The sequence below is a fragment of the Suillus subaureus genome, assembly GCF_016647635.1.
Source record: "Suillus subaureus strain MN1 chromosome Unknown BJ212scaffold_24, whole genome shotgun sequence".
NCBI classification, from domain to species: domain Eukaryota; kingdom Fungi; phylum Basidiomycota; class Agaricomycetes; order Boletales; family Suillaceae; genus Suillus; species Suillus subaureus.
In genome coordinates this window covers 655,843-678,602 of record NW_024538580.1, presented here as the reverse complement: position 1 = coordinate 678,602, position 22,760 = coordinate 655,843, and the positions used below count along the sequence as shown (strand labels likewise).

General features: G+C 45.7%; 6 protein-coding genes across 6 annotated transcripts; 5 read left to right on the top strand and 1 right to left on the bottom strand.

Annotated features, from left to right (window-relative positions):
* Positions 1–755: 755 nt before the first annotated feature.
* On the bottom strand, positions 756–1,394 carry BJ212DRAFT_1482829 (uncharacterized protein; the record flags this gene model as incomplete). Its single annotated transcript, XM_041340496.1, has 1 exon — positions 756–1,394. One exon carries the CDS (start codon positions 1,392–1,394, stop codon positions 756–758), a length of 639 nt encoding a protein of 212 aa, XP_041191249.1.
* Positions 1,395–2,776: 1,382 nt separating this feature from the next.
* Positions 2,777–4,976, top strand: BJ212DRAFT_1448012 (uncharacterized protein; the record flags this gene model as incomplete). The annotated part of the gene is made up of 9 exons (XM_041338479.1): positions 2,777–2,835; positions 3,135–3,219; positions 3,286–3,580; positions 3,634–3,752; positions 3,800–3,938; positions 3,987–4,223; positions 4,274–4,464; positions 4,513–4,869; positions 4,923–4,976. The coding sequence occupies 9 exons, from the start codon at positions 2,777–2,779 to the stop codon at positions 4,974–4,976; spliced, it is 1,536 nt and encodes a 511-aa protein (XP_041191248.1).
* Positions 4,977–7,473: 2,497 nt separating this feature from the next.
* On the top strand, positions 7,474–9,274 carry BJ212DRAFT_429055 (aspartic peptidase domain-containing protein). Its single transcript, XM_041343180.1, has 6 exons — positions 7,474–7,951; positions 8,000–8,122; positions 8,406–8,502; positions 8,558–8,691; positions 8,743–8,861; positions 8,914–9,274. The coding sequence occupies exons 1-6, from the start codon at positions 7,642–7,644 to the stop codon at positions 9,148–9,150; spliced, it is 1,020 nt and encodes a 339-aa protein (XP_041191247.1). The 5' UTR covers positions 7,474–7,641; the 3' UTR covers positions 9,151–9,274.
* A 2,104-nt stretch (positions 9,275–11,378) lies between these two features.
* Positions 11,379–12,841, top strand: BJ212DRAFT_1301255 (aspartic peptidase domain-containing protein; the record flags this gene model as incomplete). Its single annotated transcript, XM_041333102.1, has 6 exons — positions 11,379–11,640; positions 11,689–11,817; positions 11,867–12,191; positions 12,248–12,381; positions 12,432–12,550; positions 12,605–12,841. 6 exons carry the CDS (start codon positions 11,379–11,381, stop codon positions 12,839–12,841), a joined length of 1,206 nt encoding a protein of 401 aa, XP_041191246.1.
* A 3,040-nt stretch (positions 12,842–15,881) lies between these two features.
* BJ212DRAFT_1448010 (uncharacterized protein) lies at positions 15,882–19,714 on the top strand (the record flags this gene model as incomplete). The annotated part of the gene is made up of 11 exons (XM_041338478.1): positions 15,882–15,911; positions 15,966–16,093; positions 16,146–16,272; positions 16,326–16,501; positions 16,552–16,816; positions 16,931–17,049; positions 17,083–17,113; positions 17,426–17,546; positions 17,646–17,851; positions 19,109–19,112; positions 19,572–19,714. The coding sequence occupies 11 exons, from the start codon at positions 15,882–15,884 to the stop codon at positions 19,712–19,714; spliced, it is 1,350 nt and encodes a 449-aa protein (XP_041191245.1).
* A 609-nt stretch (positions 19,715–20,323) lies between these two features.
* Positions 20,324–21,120, top strand: BJ212DRAFT_1275887 (P-loop containing nucleoside triphosphate hydrolase protein; the record flags this gene model as incomplete). The annotated part of the gene is made up of 2 exons (XM_041331247.1): positions 20,324–20,765; positions 20,819–21,120. Coding segments are annotated over 2 exons (744 nt in total), but the record flags the coding sequence as incomplete, so codon positions are not given.
* Positions 21,121–22,760: the final 1,640 nt, after the last annotated feature.

Genomic DNA, 22,760 nt, shown 5'->3' with positions numbered 1-22,760 from the left:
CACCCAACGATATGGAGACCAATTCGTACCCTAGACAAGATTAATATAAGAAAGTACTTCAGGAGTGCTCAAAAGAGACACAAGACTTGCCCAGGCTTGAGAACCCCAATCCCTAGGCAGATCTCTCGCCATGATCGTGGTCACAAGCAGCAAGGTGGGCGTTGGTGAGTCCGGTCACCCCCGCTCCGAGGATGATTAGAGGCACACGAAAATTGGAAGCAGAAGACGTGGCTCCTGTAGTGATGTCGATAATAGAGGGGACAATAACTTTCGCTTCCGAGCTCGGAGTATGAGCGCCCCTTGGGGTATAAATAAATGTATCTGCGATAGACGGACAATCCAAATTTGAACGAACGAACTCGAAATCGTCGGTGTGGAATTTCTGTCAGGGGCCCTGCCTTGCCATGAATGTCAACCAAACATAAAGATAGTCCTCGATAGTAGATTTAACATTGTCGGAGGGGCATAAATAGCGCATGTTTAGGGACTGAATGCCTATCTGACCGGCACTTAGCCCCAAAGTGTCAGCTTTCTTAGCTGCACATTCCTCTCCTCTGAGGATCTATGTGCGACAAAGAGCGCGCCCAAACGCGTAGCTATGATGAATGAGACGGAAGATAAATGATAATCTGGGTGATTACGCACCACCTGCAAAATCGCCCTCCATACATGGCGTTGCAACAAGGCCTGCTGCTTTCAGAGCGACCATGACCTGGCCATATGTCCCGCGGAACAGTGTGTCGCGGCTATGATAATCAGGAACATTTGTCGAGATCCATCTGTTCCTCAAGTGCGGAGGGAGTATCCATGCCTGCCTCGACAACAGCGCTAGTGATCGTTTTTTGCAAACGCACAAGTCGACTTCGGGATGATGCACGTGGATCGCATGGGGGCGTGGCGAATTGTATGTGGAGCCCGTCCACATGGATGCCTTCAGGTTCTTGCTGAGGCACGGGGGGAAGGGGTTTGGGAACGTGCGCAGGTATATAGCACCACGTGTCGATTGGGTTGCTGGATGGATTTTGGGTTGTCGAGTAAGGTTTGCGTGTGCTTGGATGAGCATTCTGGTGTTTCCGCTTGAAGAATGAAGACGCTGAGCGCATACCAGGCGCGGAACGAGATAAGGATACCAGGCGCGAAATGGATGAACGAGTCTTTAGTGGGGATTCTAGCATACATTGCGAGATATGACAAAAAGAAGAAGTTGAGCTTGTAGCAGATGGGCATGAGTAGGTCAGAGATTGCTCCGAGACAGAAGGAGATTTCTCCGGTGCAGGAAAGCTCGCGAGTGTATCTTCTGAAGGAGACACCGTTCTACGAGGCGTGAACGATATGTTGTTGAACTCCACCACATACGGGATGCCAAATGGAGTCCAACGAATTTGCTGGGGCATCTCGAAATGCCTTACTGAGCTATTCAAGGAAGTATAAGATAGATGAGAACTCGAAGTGGTGAACGGATATCTCGTCGCTAATCCAGTGTAGTCGACAGCGATAAACTCGGAGGACAGACTGTGAGGCGCAATGATCAATAGAATTGACCTGCTGACCAGGAGCAAGGGAGACACATGTCTGGGTAATGTAATGCGAGCCTGACTCGGATGTCAAACACGTTGCAGCAGCATTACATCGATGAGAAATTATAGGGTCTGCGACTCGTAAATGCTGGTCGGTATCACGAACTAGTCTCGAGATCAAGTCCCAATGCCAAGTTTACGACATATCACAATTTCGGGTGTCCATGATATGCGATTTCCTGTGGGACAAGTAATTTTTGGACACGGCGTCTCAGAGTCAGTGAACGAGCGTCAATTGAAAGACTAGGAAGGTTATGAACCGAATGTGGAAACGTTTGCAGCAGGTACTTCATAGTCTAACGCGAGGAATAAGTGAGGATATCACTTGATTGGATCACCTTCGAGGTCAACCAGCGGTAGATTCAATTCAAGTACTTACTGATGGGGCCCTACCTCCCTGGAAAGAACATAGACAAATTCCCTCTTTGTTGTCACGCAGACAGTATCGTGAGACATTTGTGACTGTCACTTGAATATCGAATATTCAAATTAGATCTTAGATGTTGAACAATGCTTTTTAGAAACATCTTCGGAGACAAATGTGACCTTTGGAGCGCGGACTCGCATGACAAATATGCTCGATGGCAGGTGTGTCATCCATATATATTTGATTTTGAGCGCTGCTAGGTGAGTGTTAGTCATATAAGGTGCTGTCAGTCCGGATGCCGCCGGGCAGAGCATTTCACGTTCTTCAAGATGTTGCACATCCCTTGCAACGTTCTTGCACTCATGTGTCCGTATTTTGTGAGGCCCAAGTAGTACTATTCTGTCATAGTACTCTAGCTCCTGAGGGGAAGCCACTGAAAATGTCCGATTGTGATGCGGACTAGGCGCCGTCGTCGCCGATGACCTTGCTCACTACTCAATTTTTCCACCTTACGGTGCAGGCCTGGGTGCTTTGTAAGGAGGAAGTTAGTCGTCGATGAAATTACAACGAGAGTGCGCCGCGGGTCAGACGAGGCATATCCGGGACCTTGGATGCAACTGTTGCATGATTGGTTAATCTGATAGATAGAAGATAATATTAAAATTATTTGATGGCACAATTTTGAATTTGAGCCAGAACCTCTACATATAGCTCACGCTAGTACATGTGGAACCTGACCCAGTGGCAAATCCAGTCGAACAAAGAACTTCATTTCCGATTGCGATACGGCCAGTGGCGAATCTCTAATAATCACATGACATCAGTCAGACCCATGACGTCGTTGCCCAACTTTCCTCTTTGGGAAAAGCACTCCAAAATTCAAGCTGTATCGTCGAATAAAACCATGCGCCGCTGAGTAGCGACACATCTTGGCGCTACCGTCGTTCAAAAAGATAACAGTTAGTCGTCACAGGGAACGTCGTATAAAGGTTGGCCTATCGTTCTTTGTTCACTCACAACCCCATTTCTGCCATCTTCAAAATGAACGCTGATTACTTCCCTCCTACACCTGTTCATTCAGTCGATTATACATCTATGGCTGAGACAGCACCAGCAACCAATGGAACCCATAGTACTGCTAACACCGATGGTCCGATTGCCAAAGCAAATGGCTCTCTCGCTACTTACAGTACACCCTCTCGTGTCACCCTTCATCTCGGACACTTGCCAAGCAAGAAAGATATCAAGGCTCCGTGGCCACGCACACCCTCACGGGTCGGTATAAACATGAGTTGTCACCCGAGGAGTCCATCTGACGTGCATCGGGGTATCTTCTCCCAGGTTGATCCCAACAACCCTCCGTGGCCAGCGTACCGTGGCTACCACGAGTACTCGTTCGCACATGCAACGATGGGGGTTCGGTTGCCTACCATCCTTGGCAAAGCTATAGACGATGCATCACGAACTCTAAATGAGCAGTCTGCCGAAGACAAGATTGTTGACCTTGTAGAATGTTTGGAGAGAATGGACGCCCTCATGGCCGATCTCAGTGGAAATGCTAAGCTTAGGCCAATCGTTGATGACGGTGAAGGTGACGTGGCTCTATGGAATAAGGAAATTGCAAAGTATTTCCAGGGTATGATGTTCGCCATATGTACCACGCATCTTGCCTGACAATCCGCATTTTAGGCAAGGATTTCATGAATGCGCCTTGGTTGTTCGCCGAAGCCTATAAGTATCGTCGTCTGCATGAGTGCTTCAGTGTAAGCAAGTACTGGCATGACTATGATGTTTTCTACCGTCAAAAGGTATGAATCAGACTAGATTAATCTTTTCAGTCTGACAGCGCTTCCAGTGTGACACTTTTTCAAGATCGACAGACGCTGTCTTTGAGCTGTCTATGCGCTTTGCTGAGCCTTTCAAGCAGTCAGAGAACATGTCAGACAAAGAGAAAGCAGAAAGCGAGAGACTCATGTTTTTGGAGTTGACTCAAGGTGATAATAAGAGTTTCTCATGTTCTTGCTACTGACATGTTATGCAAGTGTGTCTGTGGGGCAACTCGACTGACCTTTCACTCTTGATCAACATGACGGAAGAACAGATCAAATCTCTCCAGTCAACTGGAGGAGACCACCTTGCTGCCACTGAAAAGAATATTCTTGGCAACCATCTAAACCAGCTTTGGGAGACTGTCAAAGTCCTCCGCGAAAAGACTGGTGGACGAATTGACTTCGTGTTGGATAACGCCGGGTTTGAATTGTATTGCGATTTCGTGTACGGTGCGTTCAAGAAACAACTCTTGGTGGAGAGATTGACTAATTGTTACCAGCCGATTTCCTCATACAGACTGGTCTGGCTAAGCAGATTCGGTTCCATGGCAAGCGTTATCCATGGTTCGTATCTGATGTGACGCGGAAAGACTGGGACTGGTTACTGAACACCATGGTATATGGGCACCTGTTCCCAAAAGCCTCCGAGGTTGAGCGAGAGTCGCTACGGAGACTCGGGGCCCGGTGGAAGGTAGGGGTAGTCTGTCGGCGCATGAGGTTTCACTCACACGTTTGATAGCAATACGAGAAAGATGGCAGATGGCAATATGAGCAACATCCTTTCTGGTGCACTGGATATACGTTCTGGGACCTTCACAGCGAGGCACCGGATCTCTTCCTCCATCTGTCTCGCGCAGATCTCGTCTACTTCAAAGGCGACTTGAACCACAGGAAGTTGACGTATGATTGTGCTGCACCGGCCAGCGTTCCATTCGACATTGCCATTGGACCCATGGCTAGCGCTGCTGGAGCTCCAAAGATTTGCAGTCTGCGGACAATAAAAAGCGACGTTGTTGTCGGGCTAGGAGACAATGGTGACGCCATAGCGGAGCGGTTAGACAAGGAAGAGCCAGGCTGGAAGATCAGCGGGAAATATGTGCGTACCTTCAGCAGTTATGGTTCTGTGTACTGAGCGTCCACTTCATTTAGGCTGTTGTACTGCTGTCAGAGGGTCGACCGGGGGAGAAAGTGCGGTTTGCTTGAGCGAAGTAAATTTCACTGGTAGGGGTGCTCGTCTCTCCCATGTGCCAGGCACTTCCTTGTCGTTTACTACTATAGCCGTTGAACTCGTGTTTGTTGTAGAGCACTATCGGAAGAGTTTGGATAGAGTACTACCAAATATCCGTTCTCTACATATGTATGCATTCCCACTATCTCTCGCTATTTTTGTTACTGTACATTTTTATGAGATACTTATGTTGTCAATTTTACTGCTTCGAAAAGTAGGTCGAGCAATACCATGACATTTCGCCCACAAGATGAAATGCACCGAGCAATGTCGGTATTTAGCTTTGATTGTGTAAAAATAGAAAGTACACGCACAGTAGCTTACACCCACTGCGTACTGCCGCCTGTTATAGGTAGACTAGGCTGCCTCGTATGTCAGGTGTATGCCGGTCAAGGGTCCCGGTCAAGCACATACATCCTGGTTGTACATGGCTCGCTTGTAGCATTTTTCGCTAATGGCGGCCGGTGGAATGATGCAACGGAGACATTCGCTGAATTATCACTTAAAGGTCGTTGACCAATGTAATGCGCAGTCAACGTTCAACCCAAAGTGTCGGGCAGATAACATATGCCACGGATTATGGCCACTGTGAAATTTATGCTCGAACCACGTCGCGGCGTGCTTGGGAGAGGATGAGAGAATGTACCTTTGCATGAACTCTTCCAACACCATTCCACACAGGATGTCAAATCCATGAGGTCGTCGGAGACTCGATCGGTAAAACCTATTTGTATTGCGCAAGGAAAGATAAGAAAGGGTCTTCTCCCGACGGATTCTTGTGCTTTGTGCTTTGAGTTGGAAAGTGCATTTAATAGGGACGTTCATAGTTTGGCGCACCTCATGACCTTCCGAAGTTCTGCCATAGTGATATTAGATAATCGTCGGACTTTGAACTGGACCTCGCGGCACGTAGCACCGAGGCTGAACAGTAGCTTGTCGAGATATATTGTCTGCTAAAACCTTACCTCAACCTTATTAGTCCTTGACCTTGCAGTACCTTCCTAAACCTTCTGGTAAACCGTATTGGTATGGTTCAGCACATAGGAAAATGTCATATATCATCTATCATACCTGAAATTTTGTCAACTGATAAACAGTTCGGCACTGCGCGCCGCAAGGTTTAGTCTAAAGTCCGACAACTGTCAGATTACCGTTTTAGTAGGGGGGCGGTGCGCGTGTGCGCCTAACTTTGAACGTCTTTTAAAAAATTGAGCCGGCACTCATGCAACGCCTGCTTCAGTATTCTTAAAGAGCCGTTTGATACTCACGTGGTCCCGCCATTCCTGTCTGAATCAAAATTACGGCATTATACAGAAGAACCAGTACTTGCGGTGCAAAACTCCAGAATTATGCCCCCAGGCTTGCTCGCTATATCGCATGCGGAAAAGGAGATCTTGAAGCAGCATTGGAGCTACGTTAACCATACGCAGCAATCTGTTGATTTCGAGCCAGATTCCCATGAAAGGGAAAAATCAGCTCGTACAGATTAACCAGTGATCGATATCTGATCGGTCGGAACTGTGTGAGAGCTTATCACAAACAGCAAATCACAAACATGATCAATTGATCCCATCATACTTACCATGGCGTTCCTCCGGGTGACCATAATGGCTGCAACTCACTACTTCACAAGCACACGGATGCTAGTATCTTTGAATCATATCTGGCGGCTCCTGTAGGCTATTTCGTGGGCTGCTGAGGTGTTCGAGGGATGTAGCGCGAATACAACCGAAGTATGTGACTATGGCATATGCACCTGCCGGGTCTATTACTAAATGGAAAGAGGTCGGGGTCCCGACGTCGACGGGGAAGAAGTACTGCCAGGATACTGCTCAGGCCCGATCACTAGCTATGGGCATGTATCATTCATGCAAAGTTATGCAGCCCTAATCTCCCCATTTTCAAACGGCAGTGATTAAGGCAAGATATCTGTACCATCATGCTCACTATCCGCCACGAAAAGGCGAATTCTTGCAGAGTCAACGTCTTGTTCGTTGTTTTCATCTGGATCAAATTTCTTTTTTCTTCAGAAACAATGGCTCCGGTCGGTCGCGAGATTGATACCCCAGGATTCAGCTGCGGGGCATATGCCCCAGGGAACTTGATTCTTCATCCTATCTCTCCTTGGCAGCAACACTACACGACTGAAATTGTGTGTCGAGCCCGCGGGTATTCTTGTATTCACATCGGTGTAACATATTTTTCAATGTGACATCATCAAGCCCAGGCGCCATTCTTCCCAGCAATGGTTAACCTCTCACTGGCAGTAGTTGCATAGTGCAGTCTCGAAAGTGATACACCCGGCAATGATGTACTGCGAAGGACCGAAGGTGGATTCGCCTGTTTCACCATGTAAGGTAAGCACTCCCTAACTATTGATCTATGAATAAACTGGTGGAACAGCGCATCCTCATGGATGCAGTTCCTCTTACTCACGGCCAAAAACAGGCTACTCGTCCCGCTATGTTGGTTTTGATCCAAAATATGCGCACAACGAGTCGATTGCTGAGTTATTCCTGTTTTCGGTTTCTTCACGTGAGGGGGCGCGTTCCATACGGTTCATCTGAGGATGAGATTAACCGTGTGCTCAGCTTTCAGCACAGTTTACCAGCACATATATAATGGGCTTCGAAATATGGTATGATCATCGGCTTCCAGTACTGTTCAATCATGTTTCCAGCTGCATCCCTGTTGACGACTCTCCTCCTGGCCTTGTCCATCGCGGCATCGCCTGTTGAAATTCGCAGCTCCCCCATCACCCTCCCCATCGCCAGGAGGCTAAACACCTCTGGTGGTACCATCAACCTCTTGCAGCACGATCAGTCTCGCGCGGCCGCCCTCAAAAATGTCGGGGAAAACACCCTCAGCCGTCGTACTGGTAGTATTACTGTGACAAACGATGCTACAAGCTACATCGCAGCAGTTGGCGTTGGCAGCCCCGCCACAACCTGTGAGTTCAACACTTAGAAAACATGCGGCTGCTAATGTGTTATTGCAGACTACTTGATTGTCGACACCGGTAGCTCGAACACATGGGTTGGTGCCGACACTAAATACGTGAAGACCAGCACCAGTGTTGACACTGGCGAGGCTGTAGCGGTCACCTACGGTTCTGGCTCCTTCTCTGGTATGACACAACGATATCATAAGTTGAAAATACCTACGATTATCTATAGGAACTGAGTACACCGACACCGTCACTCTCGGTGATGGGCTCACCATCACCGCCCAGTCGATTGGTGTTGCTGCTACTTCGGAGGGCTTCACCGGTGTTGACGGTATCCTTGGCATCGGGCCCCTAGACTTGACAGAGGGAACCTTGACAAAAGAACCAGACACGACGATCCCGACTGTCACTGACAACCTGTATAGCCAAGGCATCATTGCTGAGACAGTTGTCGGTGTCTCTTTCGAGCCCACCACTTCGGAGTCAGACGCAAATGGAGAGCTTACCTTCGGTGGAACTGACGCTACCAAGTACACTGGCGACATTGCATACACGTAAGTTGCTGCAGCTCGGAGATCAATCCGGACTGACAGCAATCGTTGATTTCAGTCCTCTCACCACCACCTACCCTGCATCCTACTACTGGGGTATCAACGAGAGCATCACTTACGGCACCACGACCATCTTGGCTGAGACGGCTGGTATCGTTGACACTGGCACCACCCTCATTCTCATTGCTACCAGTGCGTATCTCAAGTACAGCGAGTGATCTCAATCTGACCAGTGTTCAATAGACGCCTACAGCGAGTACCAGTCTGCAACTGGCGCTACTGAGGACAATGCGACTGGTCTTCTCCGCCTTACTACCGCCAAGTATGATGACCTCGAGGACCTGAACTTCAATGTTGGCAGCGTACGCCTTTCTGTCCCAAATCTTAATGCCTCTTGTTCACTATTTTGCACAGAGCACCTACGCTCTCACCCCTAACGGTCAGATCTGGCCTCGTGCCCTTAACACCTACATTGGTGGTAGCTCCGATTACGTCTACCTCATTGTCAACTCCATTGGCACTCCAAGTGGTGAAGGTCTCGACTTCATCAACGGCTACACTTTCCTTGAACGCTTCTACTCCGTGTTCGATACCACCAACTCCCAAGTCGGTTTTGCCACAACCGCATACACGACTGCCACCACCAACTAATGCAATTTTTTTTCTTGGGTATTGGGTATTTGTATGTCATAATGTAACATTTATCACAACCTATAGATCAAGTCTTTTGAAAGCATTCCTGGAAACAATTGTGACTGGAGTCGTAGTTGAACGTTCGAATGTCAACTATTGCTGTTCCACGAAGAAACCCCAGCTCTACTTGCCCTAAATCGTGAGACCACCGACTCAGCGTAGACTGATCCAAATCTCTAAGCATCTAGATTGAGACAGGGCTACAATAAGGGACGAATGATACTCTAATAACCAATCTCGCGGACACTGATTGTCCAAGCTCTTTCCTGAGATATGTGTGCTCGTGTCTATGCCGATACCGGCGAACTGTAACCATGAATAGTTTAGTTGCGGACCGTTAATATTTTGATGACACACATATGTAACATCGACCAATGACAAGTTGGAGAGAAGGAGAGCTGCTCGCAGAGAAACTGATGGTCTGGTAAACAGGTACGCGTATATGCGATCGCCGGGTTCTTGCATTCTTTGCGAGTGCGATGGAGAGAACGCAAAAATCGCACGACCTACCGGCCACGGCTGTTGCCAGCTTGTTAAATGCAGTTAAACGTGCTTTCGTTTTGAGCCGTCACCTTAAAATCCAAGACAAGCTTGCCATTGGGTCCCTCTACCAGGGCAAAATTGCCCGCGTGGGCAAGCCAGCAGGCTTCGGTCAATTAAGAATGACCGGACATGGTGAGGGCGTGGCGGAGGGATAACTCGGAGTCATAGCAGTAATGAGCAGCAGGCTGAGAATCACTACAAAATGGATGATCACAGAAAGATGTGGTGCATGAGGCGGTATAGTACAACAAACAGCGACAGTCATCGAGCTACTTGAAGGATACTAGCTGCAAGCATCACTCGTTCTTTTTTGATGGTGTTGTAAATGCGAACCTTCGGCCATTTTTGAATGGGAAAGGCACTGAGCTAGTGTTGCTCTTGGGTTGCTTGGCACATACTACTGGTGATGAAACGCACGGTGAGTCGCAGAACACGTATGACGCACATGGCAGGAAGATCAAGAAGACGTTGCATATGGGCACGGGAAGACGACATACATGGTGCATATCACCCAGTGATGCACCAAGGATAAGCGCGAAACCGAAGTTCCCACAACAAAAGTTGGAGGTAGCGGGCTTTGTCGCGTCAGGTGGCCATATTACTCATGATACAGGTTTATATAAAGGAGGTTCATAGCGGCTGGTCAAAGCTCTACAGTATAAGGAAAAAAACATATTTACGGGTCGTCCTTTAGGTCGAAGACCCTATATGTCGGAAGCTTAATCTTAAATTACTTAATCATCGACGTCCACTGCAGAGGTAATGGCACAAGTGCAAATAACTTGATACTTCTTCAAGTTCTTGTCTATCACCTGGATCAAACGGATATCGACGATTAATCTGCCATTGGACTTCCAGTTCCCAGGACAAGGCTTCTTGGTGAGGCGCTCCAACATGATGTATGTACAACACTGATAGCAAGAAGTGATTTTGAGACTTCTCGACCCATTAGACGATACCTGTAGGTGGCCATGCATTACACATGACCTGCTAAGCGCTGATTTCCAATGGGAGTCTGAGACTGATGTGCGCCGGTTACGGGATAACATTTGCAGTGTGCACTGGTTTCCTTCGTGGTCGAGGGACCGACTCGGACTCCGTAGTCATGCGAACCTCCAGCAAAATTTTCCCATTTGCATAAATGATCCATTGGATCATGGGTCAACAGCCGATGTGCTTCAGAAAATTGCCAGCTTATTTGATAGCATCATTATATTCCATGGTTTTGTGCCGAGCTATCAAATGGCATCAGTTGAGCAATTCAGTCATCATCTGGTAGGCCCGAGACAACCAGGGACAACCCAGGCTAGACAACCACTTTCCTCAGCGACGATTGCTCCACCAACCTTGGCACCGACAATCTGCCGTCGAAGGTGTATTCATGATAGGTGAGCATCTCTATGGAAATGAAGTCACGCGAGTAAACGAATCATAAATTCCTGCCGCCTGGGACCAAAAACAAACCTCTTGTCACATTTTATTGAGAAGTCGAATTCTTGCACTCGCGATGACTCGGACCGCGACTGTCTCGTCATCACTTTTTCGAGGAGGAACATCTCATACGTAGTTAAGGTGTCCAACATTCGCGTTCGCCAGCGCATATATAATGGGCCACTGAGTATGATATTGCGTTCCGGTAAGCCATGTTCCCCGCTGCATCCTTGTTGACAATTCTCCTCCTGGCTTTGTCTATCGCGGCATCGCCTGTTGAAATTCGTGACTCCCCCATCACCCTCCCCATTGCCAGGAGGTTAAACGTCTCTGGTGGTACTATTAACCTCTTGGAGTACGATAAAGCTCGCGTAGCAGCCCTTAAGGACGACCGTCATATTGGTAGCATTGCCGTGACAAACGAAGTTACAGGCTACATCGCAGCAGTTGGTGTTGGCAGCCCCGCCACAACCTGTGAGTTCAACACTGGGAAAACATGCGGCTGCTAATGTATTATGGAAGATAACTTGATTGTTGATACTGGTAGCTCGAACACATGGGTTGGTGCCGACACTGCATACGTGAAGACCAGCACCAGCGTCAACACTGGTCAGCCTGTGGATGTCGGCTACGGTTCTGGCTCCTTCTCTGGTATGACACAACGATATCATAAGTTGAAAATACCTACGATTATCTATAGGAACTGAGTACACCGACACCGTCACTCTCGGTGATGGGCTCACCATCACCGCCCAGTCGATTGGTGATGCTTCTACTACGGAGGGCTTCAGTGGTGTTGACGGTATCCTTGGCATCGGGCCTGTAGGCTTGACAGAGGGTACCTTGACGAATTCGCCGACAGTGATGATCCCGACTGTCACTGACAACCTATATAGCGAAGGCACAATTCCTCAGAAGGTTGTTGGTATCTTTTTCGGGCCCACCACTTCGCAGACAATCACCAATGGAGAGCTCAGCTTTGGTGGAACTGATGCCGCCAAGTACACCGGCGATATTGGATACACGTAAGCTACCTCAGCTCCTAGATCAATCCAGACTGATGGTGATTGTCTCGTCTCAGTTCTATCACCACCACCAACCCGGCATCGACCTATTGGGGTATCAACGAGAGCATCACCTACGGCTCCACAACGATCTTGTCCTCCACTGCTGGTATTGTCGATACTGGCACCACCTTTCTTTACGTTGCCACTGGTGTGTATGTGGAGTGCGGCGATAATCATGGTCTAATCAGCGTTCGATAGATGCCTACAACAAATACAAGTCTGAAACCGGTGCTACTGTGGATGGGGCAACTGGTCTTCTCCTCGTTTCTTCTACCCAGTACAGTGCCCTTAAGAATCTGAACTTCAATATTGGCAGTGTACGCTATTTCTGTCAGCCCTCACACCCCTTGCTCACTCACCACTTTGCACAGAACACCCTCAGTCTCACCCCTAACGCCCAAATCTGGCCTCGTTCTCTCAATACCAAAATTGGTGGTAGTAGCAAAGCTATATATCTCATCGTTGCCGACATTGGCACGCCCAGTGGCTCAGGGTTTGACTTTGTTAACGGCTACACATTCCTTGAGCGCTTCTACTCTGTGTTCGATACCACCAACTCCCGCGTCGGTTTTGCCAAAACCTCGTACACTGATGCCACCACTAACTAACATGGAATTGCCAAAGTACACAAAATATAAATTTTCGGATAAGCAGCATACATATTTGAAGGTTGTACGGACTCTGCTTCAGTAGGCTATGGAGGTCTTATTCCTCGGTCGATTTTGCGTATAATTAAATTATAGCAATAGTATCACATTTGGTTAGCATGTGTTAAATTCCCTCTGTGTAGAGTATAATAACATGCTTGTGGTACTACTATATACCTGATATACATTGCAGAGCATGCTGTGATCTTCTTCGCAGCCCCTAGAACCATCACCCTCCTACAATGTTAACTTATCAGCTTCTCCTGCCAGTGATGGACAAGTGTGCAGATGTGACCCAGTGGTGATGCAACAGGGTACTTGTACAAGCCATCTGTACAGACTGTACAGGCACATGAGGAAGCACCTGGTAAGCCTTATTGCATATAGTGGTTTAATGTGCGCTGAACTTGCTATTATTGGGCTTCATTGCAATAATACTCTGAGAACACCAGTTGCTATAGGGTCCACAATATTTAAGATGGGATTGAATGCATATGTCATGCAAATGTCAAGGTGATATTGTCATCTTAGGCATGCAGTCTGTGGCCCAGGACTGAAAGTTTGATGCTGCATTGGCCATGACTGAGTTGCCAAGTGGAGCTTGATGACTCTGAACACCAAATCACTCCCCTGTCACACCTTGTGTCTTGACAGTACAACATTTGTGTTGCACAACATGGCTTGATTTTTATGTTGGAAAAAATAGAGCAGTGTTAGAAGGTAATAAGGGATCATGTGTAAAATCCTTGATTTTTGTGTGATGGCTTCCCTGTGATGGGAAAGTACACTTGTGAGCAGTGTTTTACTCCCACAAGCACTTCTTGTCTAATAAAAAATACATGCAGTGAGCTAAAGCTTCATCTACACTACTTTCTTTTCTCTTTTCAGGAAGGGAGACATGATTCACAAGCACACAAAGTGCCACACATTCAAAGTTCACACACAGCACTCCAGACTATTAGTTGTGTCATATCCCATAATCCAGACTCACATTTCATAACATTCCCACACCTTCCAAGCCTACATCTGGACCCCATATCCAACTCATTGCTAGATCCCCTTCTGCTGTGTGCTCCACACCTCAGTAGGATTGACTCTGCTCTGGATTTACCCCTGAGCTCCAGACATCCAGACTTCACCTTGTCTTGGATTCAGGACTATATCCACCTCACTGTATCCCAGTCCTGTATCCACCTCACCTTCCAGATCCTCAGATCTCTGGACCTCCAGATATCAACCATAACTATTTCCAGATGTATTCCTGCCCTCTGTCTGATATCCTGCACCTATCCCCATTTAGACATCTCTGCCTTTCCAGCATTCAGTTACCTCTTCTTCTGTCTTGCTTATTGATCCTTGTATGAGTCTTCATCTCTGAGTTCATTTAGTTATGTTCTGTCTTACTTACTAATGTGTTTTCACATGCTCATACATAGCCTTGCTCCTTTACTTACTGATCTCCTCAGATAGTCTCCAGTATATACAGTGGCTCAAAAAACTGTCCGCATATTTTTACATTTTTCACTATCTATGATATTGTGTGAGAACGAACAAATGCCTCAAGGACATGCTTATACCACATTGTAGTATGGCTTCAGGGCTTTCATTTGAGCCCTACACCGTGGGAATCGGTGGAGATATGGTGGAGATACAAGGCTCACAAAATGGTGACTCATGTGGACAGTTTTTTGACTCAAGTATTTTACAATAATAACCAGGTATTCTAGTATTTTGTATGACCTCCCTTGGCTTTAATTACTGCCTCTATCCTTCTGGGCATACTCTCAATTAATTTCTGGCAATCCTCAGCTGTGATCTTCCCCCATTCCACTGCTACTCTCTCCCAAAGCTCCCATACTCCTTTAGGGAGGTTTTCATAGGCTTGAAGCTTTTTCTTGAGTGTTCTCTAGAGATGTTTAATGACATTGACATCAGGAGACTGTGCTGGCCAGTCAAGAACATTGATGTTATGTTCTTCAAACCATTCCTTAGCTCTTCTGGATGTGTGCTTTGGATCATTATCCTGTTGGAAAATGATATCTTCTTCATCAATCCCTGATTCTGCCAAGCTAGGCAGCAAGTGGTCATTTAAAATGTCCACATACTGCTCAGCATTCATCTTCCCCTCAACCTCAGCAAGCATTCCCACACCATTCCATCCCATACAGCCCCATACCATTAAAGAACCTCCTCCAAACTTGACAGTCCCATTAACCTCTCTGTCTGTTAGGCCATCTCCCTTCTTTTTCCATACATATACCTTCCCATCTGACCCAGTCCTATTGATTTTGGTCTCATCTGACCATATAACATGCTTCCAGTCCTCTACAGTCCAGTGTTGATGAGCTAAGGCAAAGGCTAGTCTTCTCTGCCTATGTTTGATGGAGAGAAGAGGCTTTTTCTTCTTTGTTACTGCCTTGAGATGAGCTGCCTTGAGAACATTCCTCACAGTTTGTGAAGAGACAGGGGTAGTGATGGTGGAATTGATATAATGGGTGGCTTGGACAGCATTATCAGCCTTTCCTGTAGTGATATGTTGGATAATAGCCCTTTTGTCAGTAGAGGTAAGCTTGGATGAACGTCCTCCACAAGAGTTTTCCTTGTCTGGGTGGCTTTCTTTGATAAACTTGGCCACAGTGGACTTGCATACTCCAGTTCTAGAGGAAATTTGGTGAGCAGAGAGGCCAGCATAAGACAGAGAGAGGATATTATCTCTTTGAGCAGAGGAGATGGCTTTCATGGTGATTATGACTATGATACATGAGATATTCTGGTTTATATAGTTAGATATAGTCATAAAATAACATAATGACACCACTTCATAATTTATATAATAGTGGCATGATTTTTGTGGTATCATAAATAATGATTTATATAGTTTTAATATACACTCAAAAAACTGTCCACATAAGTCATCATTTTATAAGCCTTATGTCTCCACCATATCTCCACCGATTCCCACGGTGTAGGGCTCAAATGAAAGCCCTGAAGCCATACTACAATGTGGTATAAGCATGTCCTTGAGGCATTTGTTCATTCTCACACAATATCATAGATAGTGAAAAATGTAAAAACATGTGGACAGTTTTTTGAGCCACTGTATGAGGTTGTGTGCTGTGGAGATGGTCATTTCCAGTGTGTTATATACAGTCTAGGACCCTACATAGTGGAACAACTCATGCTATCCTATGTTGTCAAACATTGGTGCCCAAAGTGAGTATTGGCACTTGCAGTCAACATCCATTAGTACTGATAATTCATGTAGATGCATTGCAGTTCACACAGACCTTGATAGTGGTGGTATATACTGCCATTGTGAGCACACTGATTTCTTGATTGATGAACTACACATGGATATACTGTGGGATGAATATGGTCTCATTGGCAATCTTGTCATGAGTGGAATAGCCCACTCTTCAATACCAGGCTGATTTGTTTTGTATAGCCATTCACTAATGACTTTCCCCAAGCTGACATCCATGAGTTGCTGTCATTTGACCTTCTCCACCAGCTCATTAAAGGGGCTTTCAAAGACCATCTTGTTGACTGGGTCACAAAATACCTCAAGGCTGTGCATGGAACCAAATGGTCAGAGGAGATCATGAGTGATATAGATTGCAGGTATGTTGCCTTGCTTGTTTACTCAATGACAAACTCTAACAACATGTCAGAGTTGCTGCTGTAGCATCATTCTCTGGTCTACAACAATTTCCTCAAGGTCACGACTTTAAACAATGGACAGGCAATGATTCCAAAGTGCTGATGAAAGTTTTTCTTCTGGTTATTGGAGGCCATGTACCTCAAGACATGGTACACACATTTTGTGCATTGTTGGAATTCTGCTACCTTGTCTGGTGCAACATTATTACCAGAGATACCTTGAATAAAATTCAAGATGCACTTTATTGTTTTCATCATTATTGCAAGATATTTGATGTTGTTGTTTCCACCTTCTTGCTCCCCCATCAGCACTCAATGACTCATTACTCAGACATGATCTGACTCTTCAGCACCCCAAATGGACTATGCTCATCAATAACAGAATCCAAGCACATCAAGGTAGTAAAGGAGCCTTGGCAGTGGTCAAGCAGGCACAATGCTCTTGATCAGATGCTTGTGACCAATCAGTGCCTTGATAAGCCTATAGCATCCTGCATGGACTTTGATGTGTGAGGGATGCTCACTGGCACTATTTTATCAAGTGCATTAGCTGCTCTCAGTAAGTCTGTGAATGTTTCTTTCTCTGACCGTCTTCTCACATACTCAACAATATGCATTGGCAGATGAAAACAAACAAGTCATCCCTGATATTGCACCACAACCTGTAATTGACATTGATGATGGTAAGATAGTTGATGGTCCAACAGTTCTTGCTTCTGTAGCACTCACCAGAACTCCCCATAAGTAACTTCCTGCAATGTTTAAACTTGATCCTCACCACTGTATCACACAGAATGAAAATGGGCGCAGACAATAGCAGCATTGGCACATAAAGTTGCCATTCCAGATCTATGACAACTCATTTGTCACTTTCTGTTCTCCCAGCTCAACCCAGATGATGCCCACAACCCTGAAGACATCCCAGCTACTAGCTTACCTTGGCATCCAGGCAAGCTTCATGTCTTCAATTCTGCTGCTGTGATGTTTTACACTCCCAGTGATCCAAGTGGCATTGGTGGCATGTGATGCAAACACATTCACACATGTCCACTCTGGTGGAATGAGTACCCATGCAATGATTGCATATTCATCAATACTGGTTCAGATGCTGAAGGGATGCGAGGACTCAAAGTTGTGAGAGTCATCTGTTTCTTTTCTTTTAACCACAACTGGGATATGTATCCATGCACTCTCATACACTGGTTTGAGAAGATCAGTGATGATCCTGATGAAAATACTGGTATGTGGATGGTCACCCCAAGCTTCCACAAGGATGGCTCAAAGAATATTGTGGTTATTCATATCGAGATGGTGTGACAATCATACTGGTGCTAGGCACGTATGATCACTAGCATGGTTCTTCTCACTCCCAGGAAAGGAGATAAAGCACTAATCACTTAATCCATATATATCAACTCATCTGCTTTTAGTACGCTCCTTTGACAATAGGCACACACTCCTCCCATGACCCATGCTCCCATTTAGCTTCGGTCCAGTCCTAGGAATCTATCCTCCCATGTCCTATCCATGTCCACCTATCTCCACTGGTGCATTATTTTTCCCAAACATCATTGCTAAATGAGCTGCAGGTCTTATTACACATTACTCATGTCCCACAGTGCATGATGTCTTATTACCTATAGACTTGTTGCACACTCACTTACTATGCTACAATTCTTGCCTATGCATTCTGGACCTATTAAGGTTGCATGCTCAAGGGGGTCAGATCACAAGGGCTTGGCCTCAGCTCATATACTGTGCCCCTTTCCCAAGTATGTGCCCTTGATTTCTGGGGGCTAGGACGGTCATCCAAAGTTTCCAGGATTTGACTAGGGCAGACAATGGACATCTGGATCTGAAATGTGAGATAAATCTGATGGATGTCTGGATGTTACTTGGGCAAGTGGATAAGACTAATCCAGACGAAGTCCAGACTAGAAACTAACAGGGGATAGACTACCCTAAGGTAGAGCCAGAAATGTAGTCTAGGATGCAATCCTAAGACTTGGAATATGACAGGAGACTTGTCTTGAGTCTGGAGGACACAGGAATGAGCAGGAACTAAGATGATATTTGAACTGGAGTATTTCTGAGAGTTACAGGAGGTTTATATACTGTAGGTATCATATAGGAATCAGTCAGCAAACATAAAGGCTATGTACAAAGCATATGCAAAGTCTATTAGTAAGTAGGACAGATCACAAATAATGAACACTGGAAATGAAATGTATGTAATGGATCAATAATCAGAAGGGAAACATAGTTAACTAGAGTCTGGAGACAGGGGAAGTCTAAATGGGGTTGGGTGCCAATATAGGGTTTGGATTCTGGAAGGAAGATAAAGATAGATCAGATCATTGGAGATCCAGATCTCAGATCCAGATATCTGGAGAAGCAGATTTAGAGTTGAGAGTCCGGAATGGCATATGACAGGACCTTCACATACTATGATAAAATGACTGCAGTACATATGATTGAGAGAGTTCCCTTTCCCCCTGGACTCAGCCCTATAGGAGAGTCGCTCTCACATTATTTTTGTAGACCTTGTGCAATTCGACTGCTCTGAAGTTCTGTACTGCTAGGACCTTATACTTAGGCTCTTGAGCACCCAACCTGTGACCAGTAACTTAGTGTGGTCCTTCTCTTGTGCTATCTCTCTTGCACCCAGCTGCTCTATCAAGCATGGTTGATTTTGTGCATGTTATATCTACCGCACTAGTATCCAGCATTCGCTGCACTCGCATGTATCCTCTAGTATTCATCTCATGCTTGTGATACTAACACCAATTGATTTTTGCCCACACTCATGGTCGATTCTCTGACATAGGAATTTGAAGGTATACATATGTCCTGCACTCTAGTTTCTTAGGCTGCTATAGATTTTAACTCCTTTGCTCACTTGCTTCCCTTGCATATATTTGAAGGAAGTGCTTCAATAGCAGTCCTCTCAGGCTGATCTACTGACTCGCACTTCTTAGGATAAGTAGTGCTAGTTGCTAACAGCCTAGTACCTATTTCTTCTTCACAACAGTCTTCCATGCAGCACACCTGATACCTATCTATGGTTCCAAGTATATTCCTCACACCCTCAAGTTTTACCATTCTCTTGATACTTTCCACTCATTTTATGTCAACAAATATGCTGATTACCATGCCTTCAAGATAGTGTTTTGACTGGATGACATAGGTGGGTCCTCAATTTAATTATCAGTCCACTGCTAATTAGGTCCTAGGTACCCCTCATCTTCACCCCCCTTCAGAACAACATTCACGAACTTCAGGCCCTCCTCAACTTTGAAGATCACCATGCCCTCAATAGCATCCTGACTGGATGACATAGGTGGGTCCTCCATTTAATTATTGGTCCACTGCTAATTAGGTCCTAGGTACCACCTTATCCTCACTATACCCCCCTTCAGAACAATATTTGCAAACTTCAGGCCCTCCTCAACTTCAAAGGACCATTTGAAGGCACTCAAAGTGGATGATGAGGAGGCATATATGAAGCTTATCGATATAGCAAAGGATACATGCATCACCCACTTGCTGCAGCAGACAGATGCCTATTTCAATTTGCTTGTGCAGGCTGCCATGGCATAGCAGAATGAGTCTGGCCCCTTGGATACAAACTTTGACCAGGAGTCCAAAGCCATGTGACTCTGGCATTGTTCTCAGTGATGATGAGTCAATGCCTGCACAAAATTCAGTATTAAGCACAAGTTCAAGCTCTATTTACTCTGATAATGACAATGGTGATGATCTGGTTACACTTGGAATTGTGCTGGAAAGGGTCCCATTGAGGCTACTGAGCAGAGACATGCCTCCCTGAAGGCTCCCAGTATCTTACCCTGTCATTCTGTCAACCAGCCTATGATGACCAGTCTTAAGCCCATTGATGCCATGGTGCCCTTTGGTTGTGGTCAGTGTGAGCTTATCATCAGTGACTGTCAAACTGGAAAGACTGCTGTCACCATCGACATGATTCTTAACCAGAAGCAATGGAATGATGGTAAAGATGAGGACAAAAAGCTCTACTGTGTCTATGTCACTGTTGGCCAAAAGTGTTTGACTGTTGCTCAGCTCATTAAGACCCTCAAGGAAAATGATGCAATGAAGTACTCCATCATTGTTGCTGCTACTACCTCAGAAGCTGCTCCCCTGCAGTACCTTGTGCCATTCTCTGGCTGTGCCATGGGTGAGTGGTTCCATGACAATGGCAAGCACAGTATGCTGTTATTTGCTTCTTTCAGGCAAACTTGGTACTGAGAACTATGTCAGTCCTCATAATCTACAATGACTTGTCAAAGCAGGCCATTGGTTACTATCAGATGTCTCTTCTCCTTCGTCATCCTCCTGGTTGTGAAGCTTACCCTGGTGACATTTTCTACCTCCACTCTCATCTCCTTGAGTGTGCTGCCAAGATGAGTGATAAGTTTGGTGGTGGATCTCTGACTGCACTACTTATCATTGAGACCCAAGGTGGTGATGTCTCCACTTACATTCCCACTAACATATGTGATATTGGCATAATGTTACATTTCTTGATCCTCATCTCACATATAGGTCATTTTGATCACTAATGGCTGTCAATGACACACATCTTCATTCATTCAATCAATCCCATCCATATCAATATTTTAATCATGACAAGGATGATGCAGCTTCAATGAGGCCATGTTTGATAGCATCATGACCGCATACATATCATAGTTGGGTCCTCAATCTAATCCTCAGTCTGTTGCTAATGGTCAGGTCCCAGGGTTTTAAAGACCTAGACACTAATATCAGTATCCTAAGTACAAGTGTGAGTGATCTAAGTACAGCAAGATAAGAAAAGGATAACTCACCCTCAGTCTGATATAATGGACTGAGGGAAGAGAGGGATGACAGGAAATCAAACATATATAGTACTTCATATTCCAAACATCTCATTCTGGCATCTGCCATGTTCAATGATGTACACCAACACTCCTCCTCAATTGATTTACCAGATTCCCAGACTAGTGTGAAGTCGTTCAAAGTCCTTTCAAGGTAATGCTTTGGTGAAGATATCAGCAAGATTGTCCTTTGATCTGACATAATGGAGTTTAAGACAGCTGAGTTTGACCTTTTCGCGGATGGAATGGTGATTGATATTGATTTGTTTAACACACACATGGAACGACAAGTCTTCTGATAGGACAGTACTTCCATTGTTATTGCAAAGCAAGGGACTTGCAGCTAATTGGGGGAACTCGAGTTCAGTGAGAAGAGTTCAGAGCCATGTGATCTCACTTGCAGCCTTGCATGTTGAGAGGGCAACCGTCTTCTGTTGACAGGCACCCCACATAATCATTCCACTTCCTAAGGTGCAACAGTAGCCACTGATGGAGCAGCATGTGTCAACACAACTCACTAGGTCACTGTCAGTGTATCCCAGAAGACATGTGGTATGTTCGCCTCCAAGCATGAGCTTGGATTCACAGGAACCTTTCAGATATTGTACAACACACTTTGCTGCTTCTGTTACAAACTAGGATAGTCACAACAACAGTTACTCGATAAGAGCAGTGACTGAGGTTGAATCAAGACCTTACAAATGTAAGGGTCATAAGGCAGGTCAGAGAGAGTGTCTCTGACTTGAATATCGGTTCAGACGACTTAGGATTGGAGGTCCTAAGCGAAAGATGTTTCAGGTGAAAACCTAGTAGATTAAAGTGAAGATCTACTGAGTACATGACCAGGTATTTATAGTAGGTAACCGAGTCAGAGATAAGGAACAAGTCAGAGATAAGAGTGAGTCAGAGATAAGTCATCTAGTGACGGCAATAGCGATCATGATGTAATACAGATAAGAGAGATGAGTCACCTAATGACGGCTATAGTGATCACGATGTAATACAAATGAGTAAAGGTTTGGGAAAATGGATAGGGGGCAGATGTGACTGTAACAGCTTCCCAGTGAGCACATCCATAACAATCAAGGAATTTACAAAGTTGCAGTGTAAGTGATGTCAGGACAAGTTCCAATAGCAAGGTACATTAGCAACCCAATGAGTGAGCGGAAGGGAGTCCAACTCATGAGATCTTGGTCCTCATCTGAGGTTGGGGCATGATGTTTGTGGGAGAGATGAAGGCCAGGTTCCATGGGAGTGGAGATGGGAGCTGCATCAGTGAGTCCAAACTGCTTAACTATCTTATCAATCAGAGCTATTTGTGAGAGCTTAATTGTTTGAGAAGA